Source organism: Cibotium barometz, chromosome 33, assembly GCF_041138505.1.
Source record: "Cibotium barometz isolate CiBa-2024 chromosome 33, ASM4113850v1, whole genome shotgun sequence".
Lineage (NCBI taxonomy): Eukaryota > Viridiplantae > Streptophyta > Polypodiopsida > Cyatheales > Cibotiaceae > Cibotium > Cibotium barometz.
Genome location: NC_141078.1, coordinates 15480482 through 15505976, shown reverse-complemented (window position 1 = coordinate 15505976; position 25495 = coordinate 15480482). Strand labels below are relative to the sequence as shown.

Sequence of the window (25495 nt, the reverse complement as noted above, 5' to 3'; positions counted from 1 at the left end):
AGCACCCAAGAAGAACGTGGTAATATGGAATAATAAGGTAATGATGAAGAAGTGGATGATGACAATTAAGGGGATGAGCAATACAATTATGGAGTGGTCTATTTTTTGGGTGTGCTCTTAAGTGAGGATGTGCATAGTACTATAATCTTTTAAAAACTCCAAAAGAAGCACTATGCAAGATTAGATGAAAAACTTCAAATAAAGCACTATGGAAGATCACATGGTGAAAAACTTCAAAAGAAGCACTATGGAAGGTCACATAGTGAGGAAATGTTTGAGTTTTGTTGAAGTTTTGTGTTGCTTCTTGGGAGATGGCATGGTCAAAAAACATTTGTCTACACAAAACACACATTTGTAAGTATCACGATGCCTTCAACTTGGATTATTAAAATATTCCTTTAACATTACATGTTTTACATTTTTTGGGAATAAGGAAAAACTACATAAGAAGGTAGAGAGAAAGTAGAAATAGTATAAAAAAAATCAATTAAAGATGGCTAGGGCATTGCAAAAGGAAAAGACCATAGCATGGTCCTCCTCGCTTTGGTAATAAAGATTGTCTTCTCTTGAGCTTATTATTTGGTTATTATTAAAGAAGGATTACAACAAGATCCATAACATAAAGAAACTTCAAGTATGTTGTTCATTGCAATTAGCTTCATACTTACATAATTAAACTATTCTACTTTTATAATATTGAAACATCACAATTAATGAGATTCATAATGACCATATGAAAAGCTTATTTCATTTATATCTTATATATTTATCTCATCACCAAGAGTCAAGCAATGTGCTTCATACTTGCATAACTAATCTATTCTAGTTTTATAATATTGAAACATCACAATTAATGAGACTCACAAATAACCATATGAAAAGCTTATTTCATTTATATCTTATGTAGTTATCAACTCAATAAAAGGGAGCGATACATAACTTTCAACTACATAGTCAAAAGTTGACTCAAGCATGCCTATCATGTATTAGAACAAGTTCTTTGGGATATTATATAAGGTTTCTCCTCTATTTTTTTTTTTGTGAAGGGGGTCTCTATTGTTGCAAGCAATTCCCCCCCCTCTCTCAAAAAAAATAGAGCTCTACCTCAATGTAGGGCTTAGAGTTTCGTTCATTTGGGATTCATTTAGAAACTAGAGATCTTCATTTTGATTTATGGATAGTTCCTCAATTGCATGTAACTTGGTGTGCATATGTGGTACATACATGTGTGTACTCCTATGTTGGCACAAATGTTATTCTTTTAGTCCACATTATCATGTAACTTGGTGTGCATATGTGGTACATACATGTGTGTACTCCTATGTTGGCACAAATGTTATTCTTTTAGTCCACATTATCATGTGTGTACCCCATGGAGTTCTAAAAATTTCTAGACCTAGGTGTGCAAACTAGGACCGAGGAAGTGGTCTCCATTTTGGAAGATGATGCTTGGCTTCCCCATATTTAAGATAAGGGAAACCCCTCAAAACTAATGTGTGGCAAGCAACTTGACTTGCAAATGAACTTCTATGGGTTTAATCAATTGGGGTAATGCATTATTGGTTTATAAGCAAGAATTTTATAGATGGCATTTCAAAAGAAATGGTGTAAGTCATTCTATGATGATTATCTTGTTCTACGTTAGGATTTTGCATTTGTTCTAGAAGGTGACAACATTCTTGGTTTGAATCTAGGTGCTCATAGTTTGAAAAGAAGAAAAGGAGTTAATGTTCAAATTTTTTGCTTGGATTGATGTGTAGTGTATAAAAAACACTCAATACTAGAACTTTAGGAATGTCAAGTAATAGCAAAAAGAATCTAACATGTGAGGTGGTGAACCTTTCAAACTAGCATTTTTTGGAAACAAATCCAAATTTGCACAAAGACCTAGAGAAAACCGACATTTCCTCTATCTTAGATCAAGTGATGCACCTGTGCATATGAATGGAGATTAATCTAGTTTGAGGGTAAGAAGCAAACATTTTGAATGTTTGTTTATCTCATAAATCAAATGCTATGGAATATTATTAATGAATGGTATGATAAATCTAGTTTGAGGGTAAGAAGGACCAAATATTTTGAATGTTTGTTTCTTAGAAATCAATACCATGGGGTAAACTGAGTAAAAACTTAACGTGGAAAAATTCAAGTTAAGACATGTGTGTGAGTGAAAGAGGGGGGAGGGAGGGAGTGAGGGAGAGGGGGGTGTGTGCAGGGATGATTTTGTTGGGTCACCCTTCAAAATAACGGGTTTAGTAGAAATAATGCTCGTTTTTTCATAATTTACCTTATTTTTGGATGATGGCTCTTTTTACACTTGAAATGCCCAAAAATGGGCATGGCGCCCATCAAAAAGCAACCTTGGGTGTGTCCAGTGTCACGTGTGTGTGTGTGTGAGAGAGAGAGAGAGAGAGAGAGAGAGAGAGAGAGAGGGGGGGGGGTCCTATATGGCTTAAATGACTTGATAAAGGAGGCAAGCACCATGGACGAGAAGGATCTTTTTGTGCGATGGTCCAGCGTGAGACATGTAGTACCACCACCAAAAAGTCTTCTCTTTGTCTTGTACACCCAACCACATCAAGATGGAAAGCTCCAGCGAGCTCCATTCGAAGGCTTTTAGTTTGCCCCCACACTCCCTTGCATGCATCGAGACGGGGCGGTAGCCATTTTCGAGGCAATAAAGAGAGAGACACAAAAAGAGAAAAGAAAAGAAATAATCATAGTCTCAATCAAATCACGAATTTGCGTGCAGGCAAAACCATAAAATCGGCGCCAGGATTCTGTAGCCTACGAAGTAGCAACATGTCCTTGGGAGTGGCTGTCGCAAAGGATTGTTTATCTGAAGGTTTGGAGAGCAGCCTAATGGGCGCCGCCACAGGGTTTTCAATGCTTTGAGTGTGTGCTCGCAGAAATGACGAAACTCACGGAACCAGCAAATCTACCTTGGTAGTACCAGTTTCATCAAATCAAACGTTGCATTTACTCTCTTTACTTTTATTAATATAGTATATTATTGTTGTTGTTGTTCATAACGGGGCCAAGGTTGTTCACACTCAAACATCTATTGTTGCATTCGTTACTCCGGCCTCTTAATGCGAAACCGGACTACCCTTTCAATTCATTTGCATTGATCCCTAAATTAAAAAAATGAGCACCTTTCTCTCAAAGGCTCTTTCTACTCCTATCCATTAATCAATGATCATTACAATAGAAAAGATTCAAGTGTACCTTGACCTCAAGGACAAATCTCAAGATTAGGAAGGTTAGGAAAGGTCTATAATGAGTCATGTGTATCAATGCTCAACCCTCATCATTGTGACATGTATCAATGTGCCACCCTTTTCATTATGACATTAGGAAATTTAAGAAAGGTCTTTAATGAGACATGTATCAATGCTCCCCCTTGTCATTGTGACTATGCGGGTGACCAATTGCTCTATGTTGTAAGGCCTTCTTATGATGAGGAGTAGCCCTTGTGTGTTGTGAGCATGCCTGGGCAAGTGGCAATTGGATGGTTGTGAGATGGCAAATGTAAGCTTGGCCCTTGTGTGTTTACCATTCTTGGGCAAGTGTGGCAGTTTGTGAGATGGAAAATGTAAACTTAGCTCTATGCAAGTAGGATGTATGGAAGTGTGGGCTAATATACTGCACTCTAAGGTAAAAGGAGCTATTCCTATGATAACTTGTCCTCAGCTTGTGAGGCCTAGTGCGGCCATGTAACCTTGAATGGGCCTGGAAACTACACTATAAGACAAGTCTTATTTTATGGTTGGTTTGGTCCAACTGAATTAGTTGTAGGGTGGCTTGTGATAACCTATAACAACCTAAAACACAACCAACCATATTGTGGTGTATATTTGCTATCTATCTTTGCTATATTGTGCACTCTTGCTAGTGCATAACATCCTCAATCTTTGAGTGTTCCTAAATTGTTATCAAAGATCCTAGCTGGAGTGTAGACGCCATTAGTTTGCAATTTAAAGTTCAATATATTATTCAATATTGTTCTCCATCTCTCTTGCATTAGTTTGTAATTTGGTTTAAAATGCAGTTCAATATGTTATTCAATATTGTGCTCCATCTCTCTTGCATTAAGTTATTTGTCTTGTGGAAGATCTAATTTTTATGTGAATGCACGTGACATTTTCTTACACATACAACCTTAAAGGCTCTTAGAACTAATAGGGTGGAGAGGGATAAATTCATCTCCATGGAGTTTGCTGCTTTTTGTAGAGAATGGGAGAAATAGCTTGCTTACCACTACTCATACTCTTGAGCAAAAGAGAGAAATCAAAACCATTTGATCTACGAAACACGAGATGACTTAAGAGTGACGCAAGAGTGTTCTACACATGAAGTGTATTCCATGATCTCCTCATGGGTCGTCACTTGAGATAGCAGACATAGTAGTTTACATTCTCATATGAATGTGATAAAAGCACTTTCCACTGTGACTCCACATCAAGCATGTTATAATAAAATGCCATTGATTTTTAATTTCAAAATTTTTGGATGTCATTGTTGAGAACATGTTAGATGTCATTTGTTGAACACTATTAGATCTCCAAAGAACCAAATTCAACCTGAGTGCAACTTTTGATCCCAATTAGTTTTGTTATCATTTACTATCTTTATGCAAAACAAGGCACAAATATTTCTTCTTAGAAGATAGTGTGGAGTCTAAATTTTTTCAAATCCTAAGGTGAAGAAGGTCATTGTAAACAAGATGTAATCTTTTAAAAGGAGCCCAATAAGATACAAAATAATCTTTGATCCTTTGTACTACTAAGGATCGACTATCCTCCCAACCACACCACCACTAGTACATGAGTCAATCCTACCTTTGTCTTTAAAGAGTATATGGCAAAGGATGCTAGAGATTAAGAGACTATTTTTGCATAACTGTGGAAGCTAATGCCCTATGCCTTAAGTACATCTTAGATGGTAAGGAACTACTTGTAATCAATGACAAGTCATGGAACTTGGGTTTGTGGTGAGTTTAGGAGGATACACGAGCAAAATGCAGCTTGCTTAGGAGTGACTGTCATGGATATGGTAGGTGGAGAGACCATGTTAGTTATAGCCTATGACTCCACTATTCCTAGACACACTTTAGACATCATGTAAAGTTCAAAGAAACATAAGTTATTTAGACCAAGTGGGTGTTTAAAATCAAATATAAGTTTGATGGCACTTTAGAGAAGTGTAAGGCAAAACTCAAGACAAAAGGCTTTGCTCAACCCTGGAGGTTTTTCCTTTAAAGACAAATTCATAACAACAACATTGACGATTATTGTGGCCTTAGCAATAGAAAACAATCCCCAAGGGGTTTCAAGTTCTCCATGTCAAATGGATGACAAGGGACTTGCAAACTAAAAACTGAATTTACTATGTAAAACATTTGGGCCTTATTAAGGGAATGTCACCGAAGGATTGATGCTTTCTTCATTAGCGAATGCCTGATAGCTCCTCGATGTCTCAGTCTATGTCTTTAAATTAGTAGGGAGGAGGGAGTGCATGGTTATTATTTTATGTGTGCATGATCCCTTAATAATAGGGTGTGATATAAAGAAGATCTCACTATTGCAAGTATTACTAAGTAAAAGTTTGAGATGGAAAAACTTGAAGTGATGCATTGATGTTTAGGGATTATTTGGCATAAGTATGGCCATATATTTACCTCCTGATGGAGGTATGCTAGCTAGATGCTTACGATATTTGGGGTGACAAGGTGTAAGTCACTTGCAACCCTAGTGTAAGTCACTTGCAACCCCAATGTAAACGAATCATAGGTTGTTGTCAATTGAGGACAACATGCATGCCACCTAGTAGACAAGAGCATGTACACACATCTAGCGGGTAGTGTCACCTTGAAAATTACGTCGAGAGCTCACTAAGGATGATAGAAGTGGGTTAAGCTCCTCATACATACTTGTATAATGAAAGTAGAGAAAAATTAGTTAGGCTATTGACAAGATAATTACAATGCAAGATGTTAGATTATTCAACAATACACATTTTTCATTAGATTGGGTGCCTTCTTTAATAGGCCAGAGTACATCATTCATAAGCACCTTGCTTTGCTTAATACATTACCTAATCTTGCCCTAATACGTCTCCCATGATTGTAGCTTCCACCTCCTTTGATTCATGGTCCACTGTAATGTTGATTATTAAACTTTTTATGCACCCATTAGCCCACTTATTCTAGGCATCTTCTTTTGATGCTATCTTGGGCTAGTTCTTACCCATATACATCATGGATTATGACCCATTTTGCCCATCTACTCACGTGACATTTGATTTAACACCCTTAACATAATGTTGTAAGGCTACATGCTTAAACCTTCATCACTTGAAAAAAACCTTCATCACTTGTTTTTCAACACTCTCCCTCAAGTGACGAGTTCTCATCATCTAGCATGTGCTAGAGTTTACATACAAATAAGGTCCACTCTAGTTTCCTTTATACATCAGGCCATCATGTTGACTTGACTTGAGACCTTACACAAGGGTAGGATCCTTGCTTTTGATTAATTAATCCTCTGCCATGAGTTCCACCTCTATGCCTCCAGATGTTGGTTCTAGGAGGTCCAAGTTGAGTGTGGAAACTAGTGGCCCAAACTAGTGCAAATAAGCATCCACCTCTTCTACTAGTGATCTTCATCTAATTCATGAATTTGGAGCACCAATAGAAGAGGAGGAGGTGTAGCAAATGACTCATTAGGTTTTATTTAGAGTTGGAATTTTAGGACTAAATTTATAGTTCTTTCCCTTGGTTCCAAAAAGCTTTATAGCTCATCCCAAACTTAAAGACTCATTAGGTTTTATTTCAAGGCCAAACAATTGAACTTTGCATCATTTTATTCACATGTGCAGGGAATGAGGTTTCATTTCAAGATTAAAGAATTGAACTTTAAGACTAAAATTTTAGTTCATTCCCTTGGCCCCAAATTTTTTTTCTAGCTTATCCCAACCCCCTTTTGATGTACCTCTATCAACAATGTCATGAATAAAAGCATCTCCCAAGCCTAAATGCAATAATAGCTAATGCCTTTTCATCTCTACTAAGCCGTAAATTCTTCCCATCCTCATGTTTTGACACTTCTCCATTCCACTTATAATCCCCCATAAACTATTCTTCATCAAAACATGTTTGATTTTCACCTACCATCTATGAAAAAAACATATTTAATTTTCACCTGCATGTGTAAAAAGACTTCAACCATTGAACTTCTTAATAATGAGAAATGCAGTAGCCATACTATCATGTCGTAAGTCATACATTCATGTATTCATGTCGTAAGTCATACATTCATTACCTTTTTCTTAATGTAACAATATTTAGCTCCCATCATACTGCTTTTTGTAGGCTATTCAAGCTCTCAAGAATACATCGCTATACGAGAACTGGGTCTATTGTAAACAAAGATAGTTTTGTTCTAATCTTCCATATTTTAAGTACTTTTTCTTCATTTTGCATTTGACTGGCTTGAGTAGATTACATTATGCTAGACAACATGTTTTCTTACAAGATATCAAATTATTACTTTTTTATTCCTATTAAATGGAAATGAAGGCGAGATCACCTTTTATCCTCTCAATGATGCTACAAAATGGAAATAGAAAGAAGTTACAAAATGTGCTCATGGCATGCATGCATGCATGTGTGCGTTCATTCTCAAATGCATGTTTGCATGTGTAACAATCCCCCTACCCTTCCCCCCCCCCCACACACACAAACACATGTGTGTTAGCATCATAGTACTCGAGTGAGAAAAGGTCATCACAACATCTATGATAGAGATAGGTACTAATGCAAACGAGGTATGTATGACAAAGACAGTTGAGTCAAGGCAATGGAGGTGTGATTTAGACCTAGTAAGAAGCATGATACACTATCCACGTTGGTATAAAACTCTATTGGAATAGAAGATAAACTAGTGGAGAAAATAAAAAGGTAGCGCCCTTGCCTCTAAAAAGGGAGGTGAAGGGTTCGAATGTACCCTTGTGGCATTATAATTTAGTTCCCTCTCTGGCATTAAAAAAAAGCTGTATAGAGATGAAGACTACTTTTGGTTGTGTAATCTCCACATTATTCAAAATTTTGGTTCTATATACAAGTCAACACACAATCTCCAAATAGTGGCTAGGTTTGCACATATTTGTGGACTATGTTTTGATTTGTTTTAGAGTTGTGTCCCCTAACTTAAACGTGGGGGTATACATATTAGGCATGATGGTGTGAAGAGAGTGAATGGTGGTGGTTGTAGGCTAGAGGCTTTCTAAAGGGTGACTTCATTATTTCCTTTGAAGGATAGATTTAATCACTTTTCTTTGCTTCTAATAAAGGCAAATATATTAGAGGACTTTTTCAAAACCAAGCTTTCTTTTAAATAGTAAAAATTCTCATTCCTAAAAAATCAAACTTTTTTAAAAAATATAATAAAGAGTAGAACCTTTCATTCCTTATGGGAAGTGAAAAATGCCTAAGAAGGCTTCAAAACGTGGTGTGGTGAGAAGAGAGAGGGGATGTTGTCCTATAGCAAAGCTTAAAAGAGAAGGATTATATAAGAAGTACAAGATTGAGTGAGATGTTTCAGATATCATGCGTGATGGAATGAGGGAACAGTTGGTTGCAGGAGGCAGCAGCAGCTAGCTACAAGGAAGGCTGCAAGGCAATGAGTCATGAGAGGCATGCAGCATTATGCATATATATATATATATATATATATATATATAATATGCTGTAGTAACCAGTTGCGTAATCACTACATCAGAAAGAAGCCTAGCTGAGAGCTCCCTCCCCACCTCCACCACCACCACCACCACCTCAGAGCTCAGAGAAGCCACCAGATCCCCACACGCACAAAGATTCATCAATCGCCTGAAAAGATCGGTCTGGGAGGCGAGGAGCACAGCGCTGCAAAACTGGAAAAATAGACATACATTAAATAATGATTGTTTTTTCTTTTCTTTTGCTCTCTTTATATATATATATATATGTTTTTGCGAGTTCCGATGGTGCTGCTGGCCATGGGGAAGCGTGAGGTCACGTATGTGAAATTGCGTGTCCATGCATGTGCAGCTTCTGATAGCTTCCTTCTTGTCATGGGTAACTGCCCACTTGGAAATTGTATTCCACTCTAGTACAAGATTATTTACTTAATATACACACATACACACACATATAGAGAGAGAGAGAGGTATTTACTTAATATACACACATACACACACATATAGAGAGAGAGGGGGGTATTGTACATGTATATACGTATTTACCATAAGTAGAAAGACAGAATTATATATATAAATATAAATATAAATATATAAATATATATATATATATATGTATGTATGTATGTATGTATGTATGCATGTACACATACATGTATATAAATATATATATATATGTGTTTGTGCATGCAGCATGCATATATACATGTATGTGTGCATGTAGAAAGACAGAATTATATATATAAATATAAATATAAATAAATATATATATGTATGTATGTATGTACGCATGCACACACATATATATATATATTTATATACATGTATGTGTGCATGCATACACACATACATGTATATATATGTAAATATATAATATTCATACACATACATGTATGTGTGTGTGCATACATAAATATAAATATATAATATTTATATATTTCTACACATTTATGTGTGTATGCATACATAAGTTTCATATAAATTTGTGTGTATGTATATAGATGTGCAGAAATAATATAATATAATATTATATTAAATCTCTTATATATATATATATAAATTGTATGTATGTATGTATGTATTGATTGAGAGAAGGGGAGAGAGTAGAAATAATGGCTTTCCTATTGAATTACTCTCATTCCTTCCAAAGAAGTCGGTGTTGGTCATCTTCTTCCCTATCGTTATGCAGACAGAAGTAGTGTGAAAAAAAAAAGCCATTGTCGTTGTGTGCAGTCTAAGCTTGTCACAGTCGCAGATGACAAATACCTGCTGCCCAAGAATATGTCGTTCCTCACGTTGCTTTATGCTTGCGTTGCTCTAGCCATGGCCACCATTGCTTGCTGCTCTTCTACACCAACACCAACGGTGGCTAATAGCCTTGCAGCAGGTAAAAGGCCACACACACACACACACGCATTCTCTCTCTCTCCCCTGTCTCATAACTCTTAAACACACAAAAATTCTCTCTATTTTAGCTAGCTTTTGTAAATGCAACCTTGATAGCATACACACAGACACAGACACAGACACACACACACACACACACACACCCCCCACACCAACACCCACATTCACACCATAAAATGTAAAATTTAGGGTAAATTAGCTGCCATGTTCCAGTTTAGGGTTTACATACCACTGACATTGATCCCATCTTCTCTTTACTCATAGCCAACACTCTCAGCTTGCTAAAATACTGTGTTTTGTTGTAGGAGTCAGCAACTTAATTAAAGCTTTGTTAAGTGTTTTCTTAAGTGCGGGGTTTGATATATTAATCCTTTTTTTTCTTTTTAAAGGGTCAAGTCAGCACAATTTAGCACCGAGTTCAACACAAGCATCTCATGATAATCAGGTAAGTGTAACTTGAACACAAGATTCTGTAAGTTTTTTGAAGCATTTACAGGGTGTAGTTTAAACTAATATAGTTTAAACTGTCAATAATCAATCAGAAACATGGGTGCAGCCTCGTGTGCGTGAATATGAATCAATAATCGATCAAAGCACGGCGTGTGTTGTTAAGCTGAATTTGGCTCCATGATTAAACTATTTATCAAATTACTAAAATAAGCTTGGATTTTTGACATGTTTCTGCAGGTCAACAGCTTAGGACAACCTATGAGGAGGTTGCATCGTAGGCTGGGCTTCAACTTGGACAAGGCTTATGAAGTGTTTAGGAGGAGTTGCAAAGGAATCAACTGCAGAAGGCCGGCCTTTCACATTCTGCATGCGGTCCCGTCCGGCCCAAATCCCATCAGCAACTACATTCCGGACAGCCTCTATAGCTCACGAGCACCAGCACCACCCCCTAATTAGTCTCTCTCAACAACAAAAAAAAAAAATTCCTCCCAATATATTCCATATATAGTAGCCACAAATCTTCTTCAAACTATTCTTTCACAAGGTTTTTGATCATGTATATTTTGAGTTCCAACCCCAAGCTCCTATTCAAGATGCTTGTTTTGCATGATGTCTAGTACCCATACCAAGGTATAGACCCTTGTAGACCAAGAGATGTTCTGAGACTGGAATGATCATGAGCCTATATATGAGGCACACATTTTTGTGAAACAAGGCATGCTATATGAAATTCCAATGGTGACTAGCCATTGAAATGAACATGTCAATAGGCAAAATTTTGAAAGTTATATCAATGTAGTGCTCCATCGTTTAGGGCACCTTTAGTATTTACTAGTGTTCAATTTTGTGTTGTCCCTACAGATGCATATTCATGATATACTAGGGCACCTTAAGTTTTAACAGTGTGTCCCTTTCATCTTTCAAGTATTTAGGGCACCCTTAGTATTCCCTTTCATGATACTCTATGACATTCCTCAATCTTTATTAGCGTGTTCAAAAGTTTGTGGTGTCCCTAGAGATGCATATTCATGATAATTTATGACATCTTTTCTCAAGTATTTAGGGAACCTTCAATAAATTTATTAGTGTTTAGTTTTGTCATGTCCCTAGAGGTGCATATTCATGATACTTGATGGCATCTTTTCTCAAGTAATTAGGGTACCAAGGTTAGGTAATTATTAGTGTCCAATATTGTGGTGTATATTCATGACACTTTATGATATATCTTTTTAGGGCACCTTCAATATTTATTAGTGTTTAATTTTGTGGTAAGATGCACACTTTATGACACCTTTTTTCAAGTATTGAGGGCACCTTTAGCATTTATTAGTGTTCAATTTTGTGTTGTCCCTAAAGATGCACATTTTTTAAATATACATGTTGTTAATTGAAAAGAGTGTGTTAGTACAAATGAATGATTGGACATACATACACAAAGAAATTGAAAGAATATAGAGTAAAGATCACACAAACAATTTGTGTGTGAACATATATATAAATGATAATAAAGAACACAATATCCATTTTTTAAAAAAGTACTTCGTCATCATGCTTATGGCATGGATCCTTGTACACAAAGAAACAAAACTAGTAGATTGGAGTATAACAAAACTTGGACCCCTAGCTCTAGCTAATTATCCACTCATCCTTCTCGTCCGAGCTAGGGTGCCTATCCTCCTTGTGATCTTGCATGTTGACAGTCCTAGATCTATCTCTATCATCATGCATAGGAGAAGGTGACGAACTAGCCTCTTGCAATGAAACAATATAAATCAAACACTTATTACTATGTAATTATTTTTTCTAATATTAAAAATTAAAGAATAATAACACAATATGGGTAATTTGATCATATACCTTAGGTACTAGCTTGACTCCATGCTACGAGAGCTCTAGCTGTACCCCACTCATATCTATGTTGAGTTGCATCTCAAATCTCATTGTGATTGTGGAAGTACGAGCATAATCCCCTGTATGCATTTTTTCCAAGCAATACACTTGTTAAATTATATAAATATGACTTTTATTTTGTTATTAGAATAGTTTTATCTATAAATCACACAATGAAGGCCTGTTTTCCAAGGCGGGTGATAATGCCTCTCCTCATCTGCTTGGCTATTTTATGTTGTTGATGTATCCACCTCTTGTTGCTCTTCACCTCTTCTCCATGTCTACTCCTCATGAAGATCGAGGGGATGAGTGGCCTTCTTCTTGCAAGTGGTCTTCCCACATTTATCAATGATAAGGTTTTTATGTTAGAGTTAAAACAAAATAACAAGTCCATGTATTATAAATAATACAAATTTAAAAAAAGTACAAATTTAAAATAAGTCGATTGTTTTCATTAATTTACTTTTCAAAAGAATTTTCCTTAATACCTGATTGGTGGGTTTTGCTTGCCCATTGACTTGAGGATAATACATTGTAGATTTTCTATGAATTATCATGTGTTACTTAATTTGTCTCAATTCGATTACATCACATTAGCCACTCTTTAATTCCACTGGGTATTTGAACATTGTCATCTGAACATTGTGATGATGCCTTCATATGGAAATTTGGCCACTCATGTAGTGGAATTGTCCCTTACCAACTTGGCTTTGACCCGCTTGTACAATACTCTATGGCCACTAAAATGTATTTGTTACTTGGCTGTGGTACAAACAAAGTCCATTCCTTATTTCTAAAATGGCTCAAGAAGGAGGATAGGATTATGTGGCATTCTATCTTGATAAGCAGATGGTAATAATCTAGATCGAACCTCATTTTTAAGCAAGTAGTTAGTAGAACTTGTTGATAGAGTAGATCATTTCGAGTGCTTCTCTTTCTATATTATGGAATAGTTCCTCTCTACTTTGGACAACCTTCTTCTAGCATAGTAGGTGGTTGAGAACCACCCTCCTTCAGCTTCCTACATTAGTATAATTCCAATGGATGCATCTACAAACACATGGAAAATTTTAGCCCAATCTAGCATGGAATCAAATTTGGGAATAAGGTTTGCAAATTTTTTAAGTTCTAAAAAAACTATTTCACCAGTTTGTAGACCATACAAACAGACCTTACAAACAATGCATCCTTCTTGGTGAGTCCATATAACATAGATGTAACATCTACTAGAAATGTCAAGGATGTGCTATACCACTTAATCTATCACAAGAATCTTTGTAATTCCTTAATACTGATTAATGACTTTAGGATTTTGATTGCTTCCACTTTCTTTGGATCCACTACTAATCCTTCCTCTGAGAGACTGTGTCTGAGAAATAATCCGCTTGTGTGACAACAAAAGCACACTTGGTCGGTCTCATCAAACCTAGACATGCTTGTCTACACTTTTCTAGACAAAGCCTGAGGTGATGTAGGTGTTCTCTTCTTTTTCCATGTACAGTGAAATCATCCACAAACACCTTTATGAATGTTGTTACTTATTGAAGATTTCATGTGCCATCACTGAAAGTATCTGTGTTTTTCTAGCTTAAAGAAGGTCATTACATTGGAGGAAAAGGCTCCCCATTCTATCACAAAGGTTGTTTTCTTCCTCTGAAGCCATGTAGATTTGATTGTACCCATTGAATCCATCAAGGGTCTTTCTTGTCCTATTGCTCCATCTTTCCTATATCTAGATTCTCCACAATCTGGACATTGTGCAATACCTGCATGCTTGTCCCCCGCCGATAGAGAACACAATCATTTGGACAAGCATGGTAAGAATTGTAGTCCATACCAATGGATTGCAATACGGATTTTGCACGCGTATGGTCCGTAGGCATCTTGTTGCCTTCTAGAAATATTTAATCTCTCAATCACCTATCATATTGACCACAATGATTTAAAAAAGGTAAAATAAAGAGATAAAAATGGAAGGGTGATAAAAAAAGTTTTGATACGCTAGCATCGGACCATCCAAATATTGATTGCAAGTTTAGCATTGCAAGGCATATACGCAAAACAGATATACGTGCACCATGATATAGAGGCGTACGAGCTAACCTACACAACTCTTTCTCTTCTCTTGAGGCTTGCTCCATGCGTCGATGGGGACACTGCCCATTTCCTGTGTTATTTCTCGCTCAATATCCCCTGCCTCATGTAGGGCATCTATCATGTCATCCATGTCTTTCTCCAAATACGTCGGAGACTCCACCATAGTTTCTTCTTGAACATGAGGCTGAGTAGTACTTGCTTGTATTGTTATCTGTCTAGTACTCCGATTGGGTTGAAGGTCCAAGAAATTGATCGGATCATCATTTTGGGGGCATACATTCGCAACACCACGTAAGGCATTTAGACGCTCAACTAGAAATATACCATTTTTTTTACATGGTTATTTGCAACTTCTTCGTTGTTGAGAGATTTGATACTTGCACCGATTTGCAAGGGCACAAGCATTTCTCCTCTACGTTCAAGCGTTCCGATGTTTTTGTAGTGTTCACACCATCCATGATCGTAAATTTATGTCTTTTGGGAGGGGGGAATGGTCCTTTATATATTATGCCATAGTATAGTAGGCCAAAGTTTAAATTATAATGGGAAAGGTGTCGGGGCGGGAAATTTAAAAGGTTGCATATATGTTTTGTATAATATTTCCCGTCGTCAAAATATTCATCGGAAAGAGCGTCGGAACTTGGTTTTTTTTTATAGTGTTTTCGACGCTCTTTCCGATGCACTTTTCAACGTTTTCTCCGACACTGGAAAAAAAAATACAGTGTCAAACAATGTACTTTGTTTTCCTCATTTTCATTGCTTTCATTTGTGGAGGAGGTAAGTTAATCTCCATAACCCCCCCACCCCCCCTCCCCCCCGCGCGCCCCCCCACCAACCCCCAAATGACCTATTGGTTGTCCTCTCTCTCTCTCTCTCTCTCTCTCTCTCTCTCTCTCTCTCCCCTATATCCTTGCACTCTCCTAGGAAACCACCATCTTTCTTGCTTTCATGTTTTCTTACACCTCCGTAGTGTTGTAATCTATTTTTTTGGGGTTTTTTTTTACAGGTTGCATATCTCCACCCCCCCACATGACCTGTTGGTTGTCCTCTCTCTCTCTCTCTCTCTCTCTCTCTCTCTCTCTCTCTCTCTCTCTCTCTCTCTCTTACATCCCTACACTCTCCTACACCACTATCTTTCGTGCTTTCATGTTTTCTTACACCTACATAGTGTTCTAATCTTTTTTTTTTTTTGCATTTTTTTGCAACTTGCATATCTCTACCATCTATCCCTAATCTCTCAGAGGTAAGCCTCTTTCTCCTCTCCTTAATATCTCAAAGGTAAGCCCCTTTTTCCTCTTCCTAATCTCTCCATATTTATTTGATTTTATGCTTTTAAAATGTAGCTAATTAGTGTGGGTTTTTATGCTTTTATGATGTAGGAACTCTGATAGATTTACTCCCTAATCTTAGAGGTAATCCCTGTGATCTTATGTTTTTATATATATATTTGTCACATGTTCATATGCTTCTACATAACCTACATAACCATATCCATGCACATATGCAGATGGAGGACCACATATATAGCCCAAAAATCACCCTTGGCAGCGTTACCCCCCAACCAACTCTCCCACCTACTTCACATGTCATGAGCCTTGACCAGTATTTTTCCTTCATTGCACAAGCCACCCCTGAGCAAGCAACCATGGCTAGAGCCTATTTTACCCATGGCAAACTGGTTGCAAGCCCATAAGCAACCGTGACCACAGTCACACACACACACACCCATACTGTCCCCTACTCAAACCCCCCACCCTTGGGCCGTTCCTCCAATCGCAGTCGCGGTTTGCATCATAGAGATAGTGGTGGTATTGTTGTGTGGCGGTAGTGCCACAGATGTTTCTACCCCTCCTCCATGAGAGCATCCACCCATACACAGTGTGGCCGATACCCCCATCTCATCGCGTCGATCTAGTCGGCATTTTGGTAGTAGCTCTCTCCCTTATGGAGATTAGCATCTTTACACGGTGCATAAAGGGAAGATCGTTCTTGATGATATAGGTTATATGATGTAGAATCGTGTGAGGGAGCTAGCTGGCATAGTGTTTTCCCTTGACACTCTGACCAAATTCCTCCACCTCCTATAGTAGCGTGGAAGTATCTAACAAGTGGATCTATGATCTCATGAGATATTGTATGAAACACAAGAGGTCCAATGTCACCCAAGCGGTGAAAATGGGGGGAGCAAAGCCTTGGTTTTGCAACCAAGAGAAATGGGATGAGGAGGTGAGGAAGCACGAATAAAACCCTTGACGATATGCACAACAAGAGGAAGTAGCAACGAGGCAACTAGAGAGCGTGGGGAGCTTGCACCTTAGGAGGGATGGGACTCATTTTATGAGTATTTTGTCAGTATCCATGCTTTCTGTAGCCTCTCGTTTGTCAACTAGTATATATAGTTGTAAGTATCCATGCTTTCTGTAGCCTGTCATTTGTATGTCAACTAGTGTATAGTTGTATGTTTTTATTTATGTTTTGTTTTCATGTATGCAAGAGAGGGTGGTTGGATGCCAGGCTACCGAGCTAGAGGAGCATTATGCATTCAAGTATGGCACTTATGCCTTGCTTGAGTGCATTGAGCAAGATGGAAGAAATGTAGATTGAGCAGTTGTGGTTTCGGTAAGTTCTTTGTACCATATGCCAATTTGAGGTTTTGGTAAATTTGTATATGCTAATTTGTGGGTATTGCATTGTTTTTGTAGAGAGCAATACCTGAGCCTCCTCATTGAGGGTAGCTTGCAAATTGGACAACAATTTAGCTCGCATGTTATGCACATCTTTAGAATTGTATAGATCCTTTTTGCACCCCTTTTGGGCACATATAGTTTGCTCGCATATGTGGTAACTTTTTTCTATACAACATTTATCATATAAGGATTGATATTCAGCAATTAGTGACAATGTACCTTTGTGGTTTGATATCTAGTAATGAAACCTGATTTTCTATTAATGTATCTTTGTTTGCCTTAATTATTTAAGTTTGTGCTACAAATGCAATAAAGTCTTTGCATATTTGGCATAATGGTGCATCCAGGTATAAAACTACTGTACCTGGATGCACCATTATGCCAAAATAAATTTATACCTGCATCCGTCAAAAAAAGCATCGCAATGGGAGTCAGAATCTTCCTACATTCGTCGAAATTTGTGTCAAAAATAATCTGTGTCCATTGGTATATGCATTGGAGTAAACATCAGTATATTATATACGTCGAAAAAAGCATCGAAAACATTTCATTTCTGACGTTTTCTCTGATGTCTATTGTGACATGTTTTTTGACGCTTTTTTGGATGATGTTTTTGATGGATTTATAGTGACACTTTTTCTGACATGCATGTCATCTGCAACTTGTTGTCCAACTTACTACAGTAATCTCCAACAGAGTCATTGTATAACATATGTTCCTATCTAACAATGTTAGTAATTCTCTGTCGTTTGCAGTGCTTGACATTTGTGTCAATGGCCTCATCATCTTCATTAAAATTACTATGTTCAGATACTACTTCTCCATGAGCTAACACGTGGAGGATAACTTGCTGACATGTGTGGCAGATAGCTTTGACCAAGTTTACACAATCGCTTGATTCGATTATCTTAATTGTGCGATCTAGGTCCAGTTCAATCGGTGATCTAACTTTTACATTTAGCCAATTCAACTTCATAAATTGCGAGATTCAACACAATTCGATCATACAATTAAGGTTCAAGTTTGATCCGGTGATCCAACTTGTTCAATCGCTGATTCGATTCAAGACCAATTAAATCGGCTATCCAACTTCTTATATCATCTAATTTCAATTCTTCAATCGGCGATTTAACTTTTTCACTTTGTCGATTAAGGATTCGACTTCTTTGGTCGCCTAACTCAACTATGGATTTCAATCGTCGATCATCTAGGACTTCAAGAACTGTCCGATTCAACTGTGGACTTCAATTGTCTGATTCAACTATGGATTTCAAGAACTGTCTAATTCAATTGTGGACTTCAATTTTCCAATCCAAGGCTTCAAGTGTCCAATCTAGGAATTTAATTGGTTGATTCAATTGTAGACTTTAATCTTCTGATTCAATTATAGACTTTAATCGTCTGATTCAATTATAGACTTTAATCGTCTGATTCAATTATAGACTTTAATCGTCTGATTCAATTATAGACTTCAATCAGCCAATTAAATTGTAGACTTCAATCATCCAATTCATTTGTGGACTTCAACTATCCGCTTCAACTATGGACTTCAATCTACCGATCCAAGATTTCAATCATCTGATTCAACTATAGACTTCAATCGTCCAATCCAAGACTTTAATCATTCGATTCAACTATAAGCTTTAACTGTCCAATTCAACTGTGAACTTCAATCTTCTAATCCAAGACTTTAATCATCTAATTCATCTATAGATTTTCAACAGATTGACAAATCAGTCATCACCATCTGGTGACTTTCTTTCAAGCTATTTTTATCAATTCTCTTTCTCAAATTCAATAGCATTCAGGTATGGACATCAATTCATCCAATGATTTGTTTAGTATTCTTATAAAAGAAGACAATTTAGTTGGGTCAAATTACTCTCTCTGGAGTTTATAGTCAGAAATGTCCTTATTGCCAAGGGTTTATGGGGTCTTGTGAATTGTTGTGAGATGACAAGCCCCACCGTGGCATAATTTCTCCTGGCACTCCTCAAAGGTATCAAGGCCAATAGACCCAAATATATGCCCCTCAAATTACTGCTAATCAAAGAAGATGGGATTCTAATAACGCACAAGCTTTGGTATTAATTGCTTTGTTTATCAAAAGATCACTTATAATGTATATTTCTTCTTGAAAACTTTTAAACTTACTTGGGACACTTTAGAAACTATGTACCAAGCCAAAAATGATGCACGAGTTGCTTTTGTCAAAAGGCAACTTGATAATGAGAAACTATGTAGGAGAAGGGGTGGTGGATGACTCTGTTGGTCCTTGCTAGGGAACTCATGGACTACCTACACAAACACTATGGTTGGGGGAAAGGGAGTGTGGATCCTCTTAGGGAAGTATACCCACCAAGGATGGGTTGACCTCATTGGCTAGACATGCAAGACCTATGCTCTACACTATCTATTGTGCTCTCGGACCACCTCCTAGCACCGTAGTATCCCCACGGGCCACTCACTCACACCACACCCACCACCATTGATCACTCACTCACCTCACACACACAGAGAGAGATAGACAAAACACTACAACAACATAACACTGCATACCAAAATGTGGAAAAGAATGATACAAGAGAGACTCTGCTCCAAGAGATAATGTGCTACACCAGAGAATGCCATACACGAGAGGATGTGATCCTCCTCGAGAGAATGCTCCACTTAACTCCTCCTTGTGTGTCCTCCTCCTCTAAGTCCCAACCCCTCATCATGTTGTGTAGAGGGAAGATCTTCCGTCGAGAAAAGGGAAATGGTGCTCAAAGAGGATCTTGACTTGCCTTCAGAAAGGGAGAGGGGTGTTGCCTCCATGAGTACCCTCAAAGTTGGCAATGCATGTCATAAGTGCCACTAGTAGTCGGAGGACCTGATGGGTCGTGTCGGGAGGAACTGGTGATGATGGCAGTCGGAGATGTCGGAGGCACCGTCGGTGATGGCGGTTGGAGGGTCGGAGATGTCGGAGGGCACTGACAGTGACAACGGGGTCGGGAGGGTCAGAGATGTCAGAGGGCACTGGCGCGGTGATAGTAGTTGGAGGAGTTACTCTTAGTGGAGTGTGAAGGACATGGCTTCCTATACACAAGGGTCCATGAATGAACACTTAACCAAGTTGCAAAACTTGAGAGAATAGCTTCTCAACATTAACAAGATCATTCATGACAAGGAAATGGTTAACATCACCCTTAACTCTTTGCATGAATCTTATCTAGGTTTCAATACTTCCCTTCTTTGGCTTTCTTTAAGAGGCAATGCAGCCTCTCTTACCTATCAAGAGCTTGTCAGCTTATTTTGCAAGAGGAGCAATCCAAAAACAATGCATCTATTATTTTTAGCAGTGATCGGGCTCTTGTCACCAAGGACAAAGGTAAGAAGTTCTAGCAAAAGAACAATTCAAATTAATCTTTTGAGGCTAAGGATGATTCTAATAAGCCAAAGAAGGTTACTTGCAGGTATTGCAAGACGCTTGGCCATGCACTTGAACAATGATATAAATTGCAAGCTAAAGAAAAGAAGAAAAAGGAATCTAATAAAGGTTTTACTAGTTCTGTCCCCAAGCAACCAGATTGCAAAAGAAAGAGGACATTGTGAATGTTATCCTTAAATATTTCTCATGTATGATGGTTATTTATAGCTTTAATCCTAACCAAGATTTATGTCTCAGTGCAACTACTTCCTATAGTTGAAATCTTGATAGTGGTGCTTCCAACAAGCATGTTACTTCTCAAAGTAGTTTGGTCAATAATCTGGAATCTGTGCAAGATAGTCACACTATTATGTGTGCTAGTAATGCCTCCTATCCAGTCAAAGGTATTGGTGAGATTTTCTTAATACTATTAGTGGTGAGAAACTTTGTCCTTAAAATGTACTTTTTATTCCAAGTATAAAGAGAAGAATCTGCTTTCAGTGCCTACTCTAGTAAAGGATGTTCTTAATGTTGAATCTGCCCCCAACAGATGATAAATGCATTGTCCGAAGAGAATAGGACAATTAAATTGTGCTTACTAGAGCTCTCAACCAAGGTTTACACAAATTGGGCATGTATGACAAGTGTGATGCTGCTTGTCTACTGACAGACACTTCAAATGCAATGAAAGATGCCCAGTTGTGGCATGCTAGGTTTGGCCATACATCTATTGGTGGTTCAATGCTTTCGTAAATACTTGGGATGTTAGAGGACCTTCCTCTTAATTTAATCCCTTGCCCATATATTTTGTGAAGGATGTATCCTTTGCAAACTCTCCCACCAACCTTTCCCAAAGAATGCAATGGATAGAGCTGACCACAAATTGTAGCTCATACACAGTGATATGTGTGGTCTAATGCAGATTTCATCTTTGGGAGAAAATCTTAACTTTGTGACCTTCATTGATGATTACAATAAATTTGGTTGGTCTTACCCCATGAAAGCAAGATCAGAGGTATTTTGTTATTTTCAACACTTTCTTGCTTTGATTGAGAATGAAACTAGTTTAAAAGTCCAAACCCTACATATAGACAGAGCAGTGGAATATTTTTCCAATGTTTTAAAGAATTTTTAGCACAAAAATGCATTAAGAATTAATGCATAGCTCCTTATAGACTTTAAAAAAATGGTGTTGTTGAGACAAGAAACAAAACTTTCATCGAGATGGTTAGATGAATGGATAAAGGTTAGCACCTTTCGTATAAATTTTGGATAGAAGTAGTTCTTTGTGCTATCTATGTGTTGAAAAAGTTCCCCATTAAAGCCTTAAAGATAATCACTCCTTATGAAGCTTGGTTCAACACAAAACCCAAGAGTGAACACATGCATGTTTTTGCAATACGCACATGTTCCATCTTAGATCTAGGTAGTAAAATGCTTTTTATTGGCCATAGTGTAGACATTAAGGCTAATGTCTCTACAATCCTCTTACTAAGAAATTGTGTTTTTATTGGCTATAGTGTAGACATCAAGGCTATTGTCTCTACAATCCTCTTACCAAGAAAATCATTATCAGGCAGTAGGGAAGTTCTATTTACTGGGGATTCTATCTATCCCATGAACCAAAGGCTATAGTCTCTATAATCCTCTTACCAAGAAAATCATTGTCAGTAGGGATGTTCTCTTGCTGAGGATTCTATCTATCCTTTGAACCTATGCCAATTTGTCGAACGTGTTTGATGGTTTGTTGCCAGTGCCAATGTCTATTGACACTCAGCATTTTTTGCATATTAATCCTAATTGCAAGGGGAAATACACATAAGCTCATGCACAGTTGGAAGATGCAATAAATTCTAAAAGATTACCAATCAAAAAGTCTAAGCTTATGCCTAGATGGGTTAGAATCACCTTTTAGGATAGCAAATTTTTTGCTCCTTTATAGAGTAGAACCAAATATGGTAGTAAAACCCTCTCTTCAGTAGATATTGTTGAGTTTTCATTCCTTAGTTAGCTACATGATGTAGATGAATCTGAGTCTTTTGAAGAGGATCAAGGAGATCCAAATTGGGTTAAAGCCATGCATGAGGAAATTCAAGCCATTCATAAAAATGGTACTAGGGAATTAGTGGTCTACCACTTGGCAAGAAAGCATTGGTACTAAGTGGGTTTACAAAAAGAAAGGCCAATGGACGTGTGGACAAGTTCAAGGCCAGACTTGTTGTTTGCAAAAGGTTATTACCAAGAACAAAAAGGGATTGATTATGATGAAACTTTTACCCCCACTTCTCATATGACCACTATCAAATTTGTTACTATAGAGCTCACCATAATGGAAAGCACACCAATTGGATTCTTCAATGGTGACTTACAACAAGAAGTTTATGTGAGTTGAACAACTAGATTTTCCCAATCTAGTCATGAATAGAAGGTAGTATGCAAGCTTAACAAAGCTTTATATAGTTTGAAACAAGAGCTCGGGACTTGGTACCAGAAGTTTCATGCCTTGACTGGACAAGGATTTCAAATAGTCCTACAAAAAACACTTTATATGTTAAAAAGTACAAGCATGATTTTCTTGTTGTTATTCTCTATGTCGATAACATGCTCTTGTCAGAAACCATTGAGGATCTGATCACAGCCTTCAAGGCTGACCGTGTCTTAAATTTTGAGATGCTAGACCTTGGTCTTTGGGTATGTAGTTTATATAGCAAGATGATGGTATAGTCATTAAGCAGTCCAGGCACATCAAGGCAATGCTTAAAAGGTTTAATATGGATGTCCGTAATGTAATGGCAGTAGCCAAAAATCTTGTCTTTCATGCTACCACTATGTCAGAGAGAGACTCCATGTAGGTGAGATCAATCTGAGATCAATTGCAATACACATGACAGTGGGCAGATCTTTGCACTAAAGAATTACCACGTGAAAAGTTTGAGGCCTTCCATAAAGCTTTGAGACTCATCTCTTTCAGATACTTATTTGTTTGCAAACTCTATTAACCTCACATTTTTACTACAAGGGGATTTAATAGATATTTATGGTAGTACTATAGTGAGGCTATAGTGAGGCCATGTATTGATGGGAACTTTTGTCCCACTGGGTTTCTTTCCATGGCCATGCAAGTGTGAATAGACACCTAATGGTTAGCTAGCATATAAGCAACCTTTTTATCCATTGTTTAAGGTTGTTGCTCATTTGTACTTTCTCCTTTATAGTTGTAGAGAGCTTCATATCTTTTCCCCCTTTGAGCTATAGCCATACTCCCTCACATTCTACACCCTTGTGTTCTCATTGAGCATCATGTGTGTGTGTGAGGGAGTATAGATCCATTGTGAGCTAAGAAATTCTTGGGGTCCATTTGATAAGCCTTTGCATGGTTGTTCTTGATCCCTCAATGATAGGGATCGTGTGTTGTACCACTTCTGATGGTATGCTTTTCATACTTGTGTACTTTCAAGCAAAGCAATCCTTAAATTCTTTTAACAAATCAACCAATTTTTTTCTTCTTTAGGGGTTGGGTCCCCAAAAATGAACACTAGTTTGGGCTCCTCCCTAGGTTTAGCAAAGGTCGTGTCTTTGACTTTAGTGGGTCCATCATAAGAGATTCCCTGTTGTCCCTCAAAGTGTTGGACTCTAAGATGGACAACTGTCCATTAACCTGGCTATAACTTCATTATATCATCTTCCTTGGACTTCTTTTGGGCTAATATCTTCTTGGATTTCCACTCTGCCTCTGTAAAGTCTTTGTTTCTCTTATGTCTTTCTGATTTAAAATTCACAGTTTAACGTCCTTTGGGGCATGGGGTTCCTCTCGTGCCTTACCAAAGATAGTAACTTTTCTAGCTCTTTGTCCCAATTTTCGAAGAATTCCTTATGCACTTTTGTAGCCTTAGAGCCATTGTGCATCTATCCATGCGCATCTACTAACTAGCTCTATAACATGTTACCGCTAGCATGGTAGCACTTTTACCTTAACCATCTTCTTATGTGCAATGCTTCACTATCATAGTTTGTTATCAACTTCATTTTTGTCATTTTAGCAATAGTCCCAACTCTCATCATTCATGACAGAAGTTGAGGGTCTATACGTCATTGCATATAAATCCTATTGGTTCCCCATCCAATGTTCACTAAAATCTAGAGGTGGGAGTGATGTATACATTAAGTCCTCATCCTCAACCTTGTTTGGCACAATCTCTGGATGTAGTGTGATCAATGGTGATAGACTCATTGTTGCTAAAGAGGTTTCCTTCCATAGGTAATTCTTCTAATACTATAAATCCACCTTTAAAACTTGGGCATCTTTTCGTAAATTGATTTGATCTAAGGCCCAATAATGCACCAATATGGCCTCCCTCTAATAAAATGTCTACCAAGTATGACATCGTAAAAGTTTGGTTGGTGTAAGAAGTTTCATCACTATAAATGTGTGATGATAGCAAAACAAAAAAGATTTAAATTTGGTTCTCTACAAACTCGCAAGGGTCTTATAGAGGTTCCATTAGCCAACTTCACGATAAGATCTATCTATTCTAGGGCTCGTTCACCTCATTTTTCCTAGCATCTCTTAGTGATAATGCTCATACCTACACCATGTAGGATCGTAGTTGCTTTGATACTTGTGGTGGTAGATGGGGATGGATGCATTTGTGTCATCATTTTTGAAGTAATGCCCTAATTGGTTCACTAGTATTTGTATGAATTTGGGGGTGTTACTTCCTTCCCTCAAATGTTATGAGGTTTTGATTATTGGTTCCTATCCTGGTTTCACCCATGGTTTTAAAGTTCCTTCAACCCATTCTTCTACATATTTCCATAG

The 25495-nt window shown here is 37.6% G+C and overlaps 1 protein-coding gene across 1 annotated transcript; it reads left to right on the top strand.

Moving 5' to 3' along the window:
* The first annotated feature begins 9894 nt into the window (after positions 1–9894).
* LOC147619338 (uncharacterized) lies at positions 9895–11359 on the top strand. The gene is made up of 3 exons (XM_086773511.1): positions 9895–10123; positions 10533–10588; positions 10831–11359. Exons 1-3 carry the CDS (start codon positions 10018–10020, stop codon positions 11047–11049), a joined length of 381 nt encoding a protein of 126 aa, XP_086629637.1. The 5' UTR covers positions 9895–10017; the 3' UTR covers positions 11050–11359.
* Positions 11360–25495: the final 14136 nt, after the last annotated feature.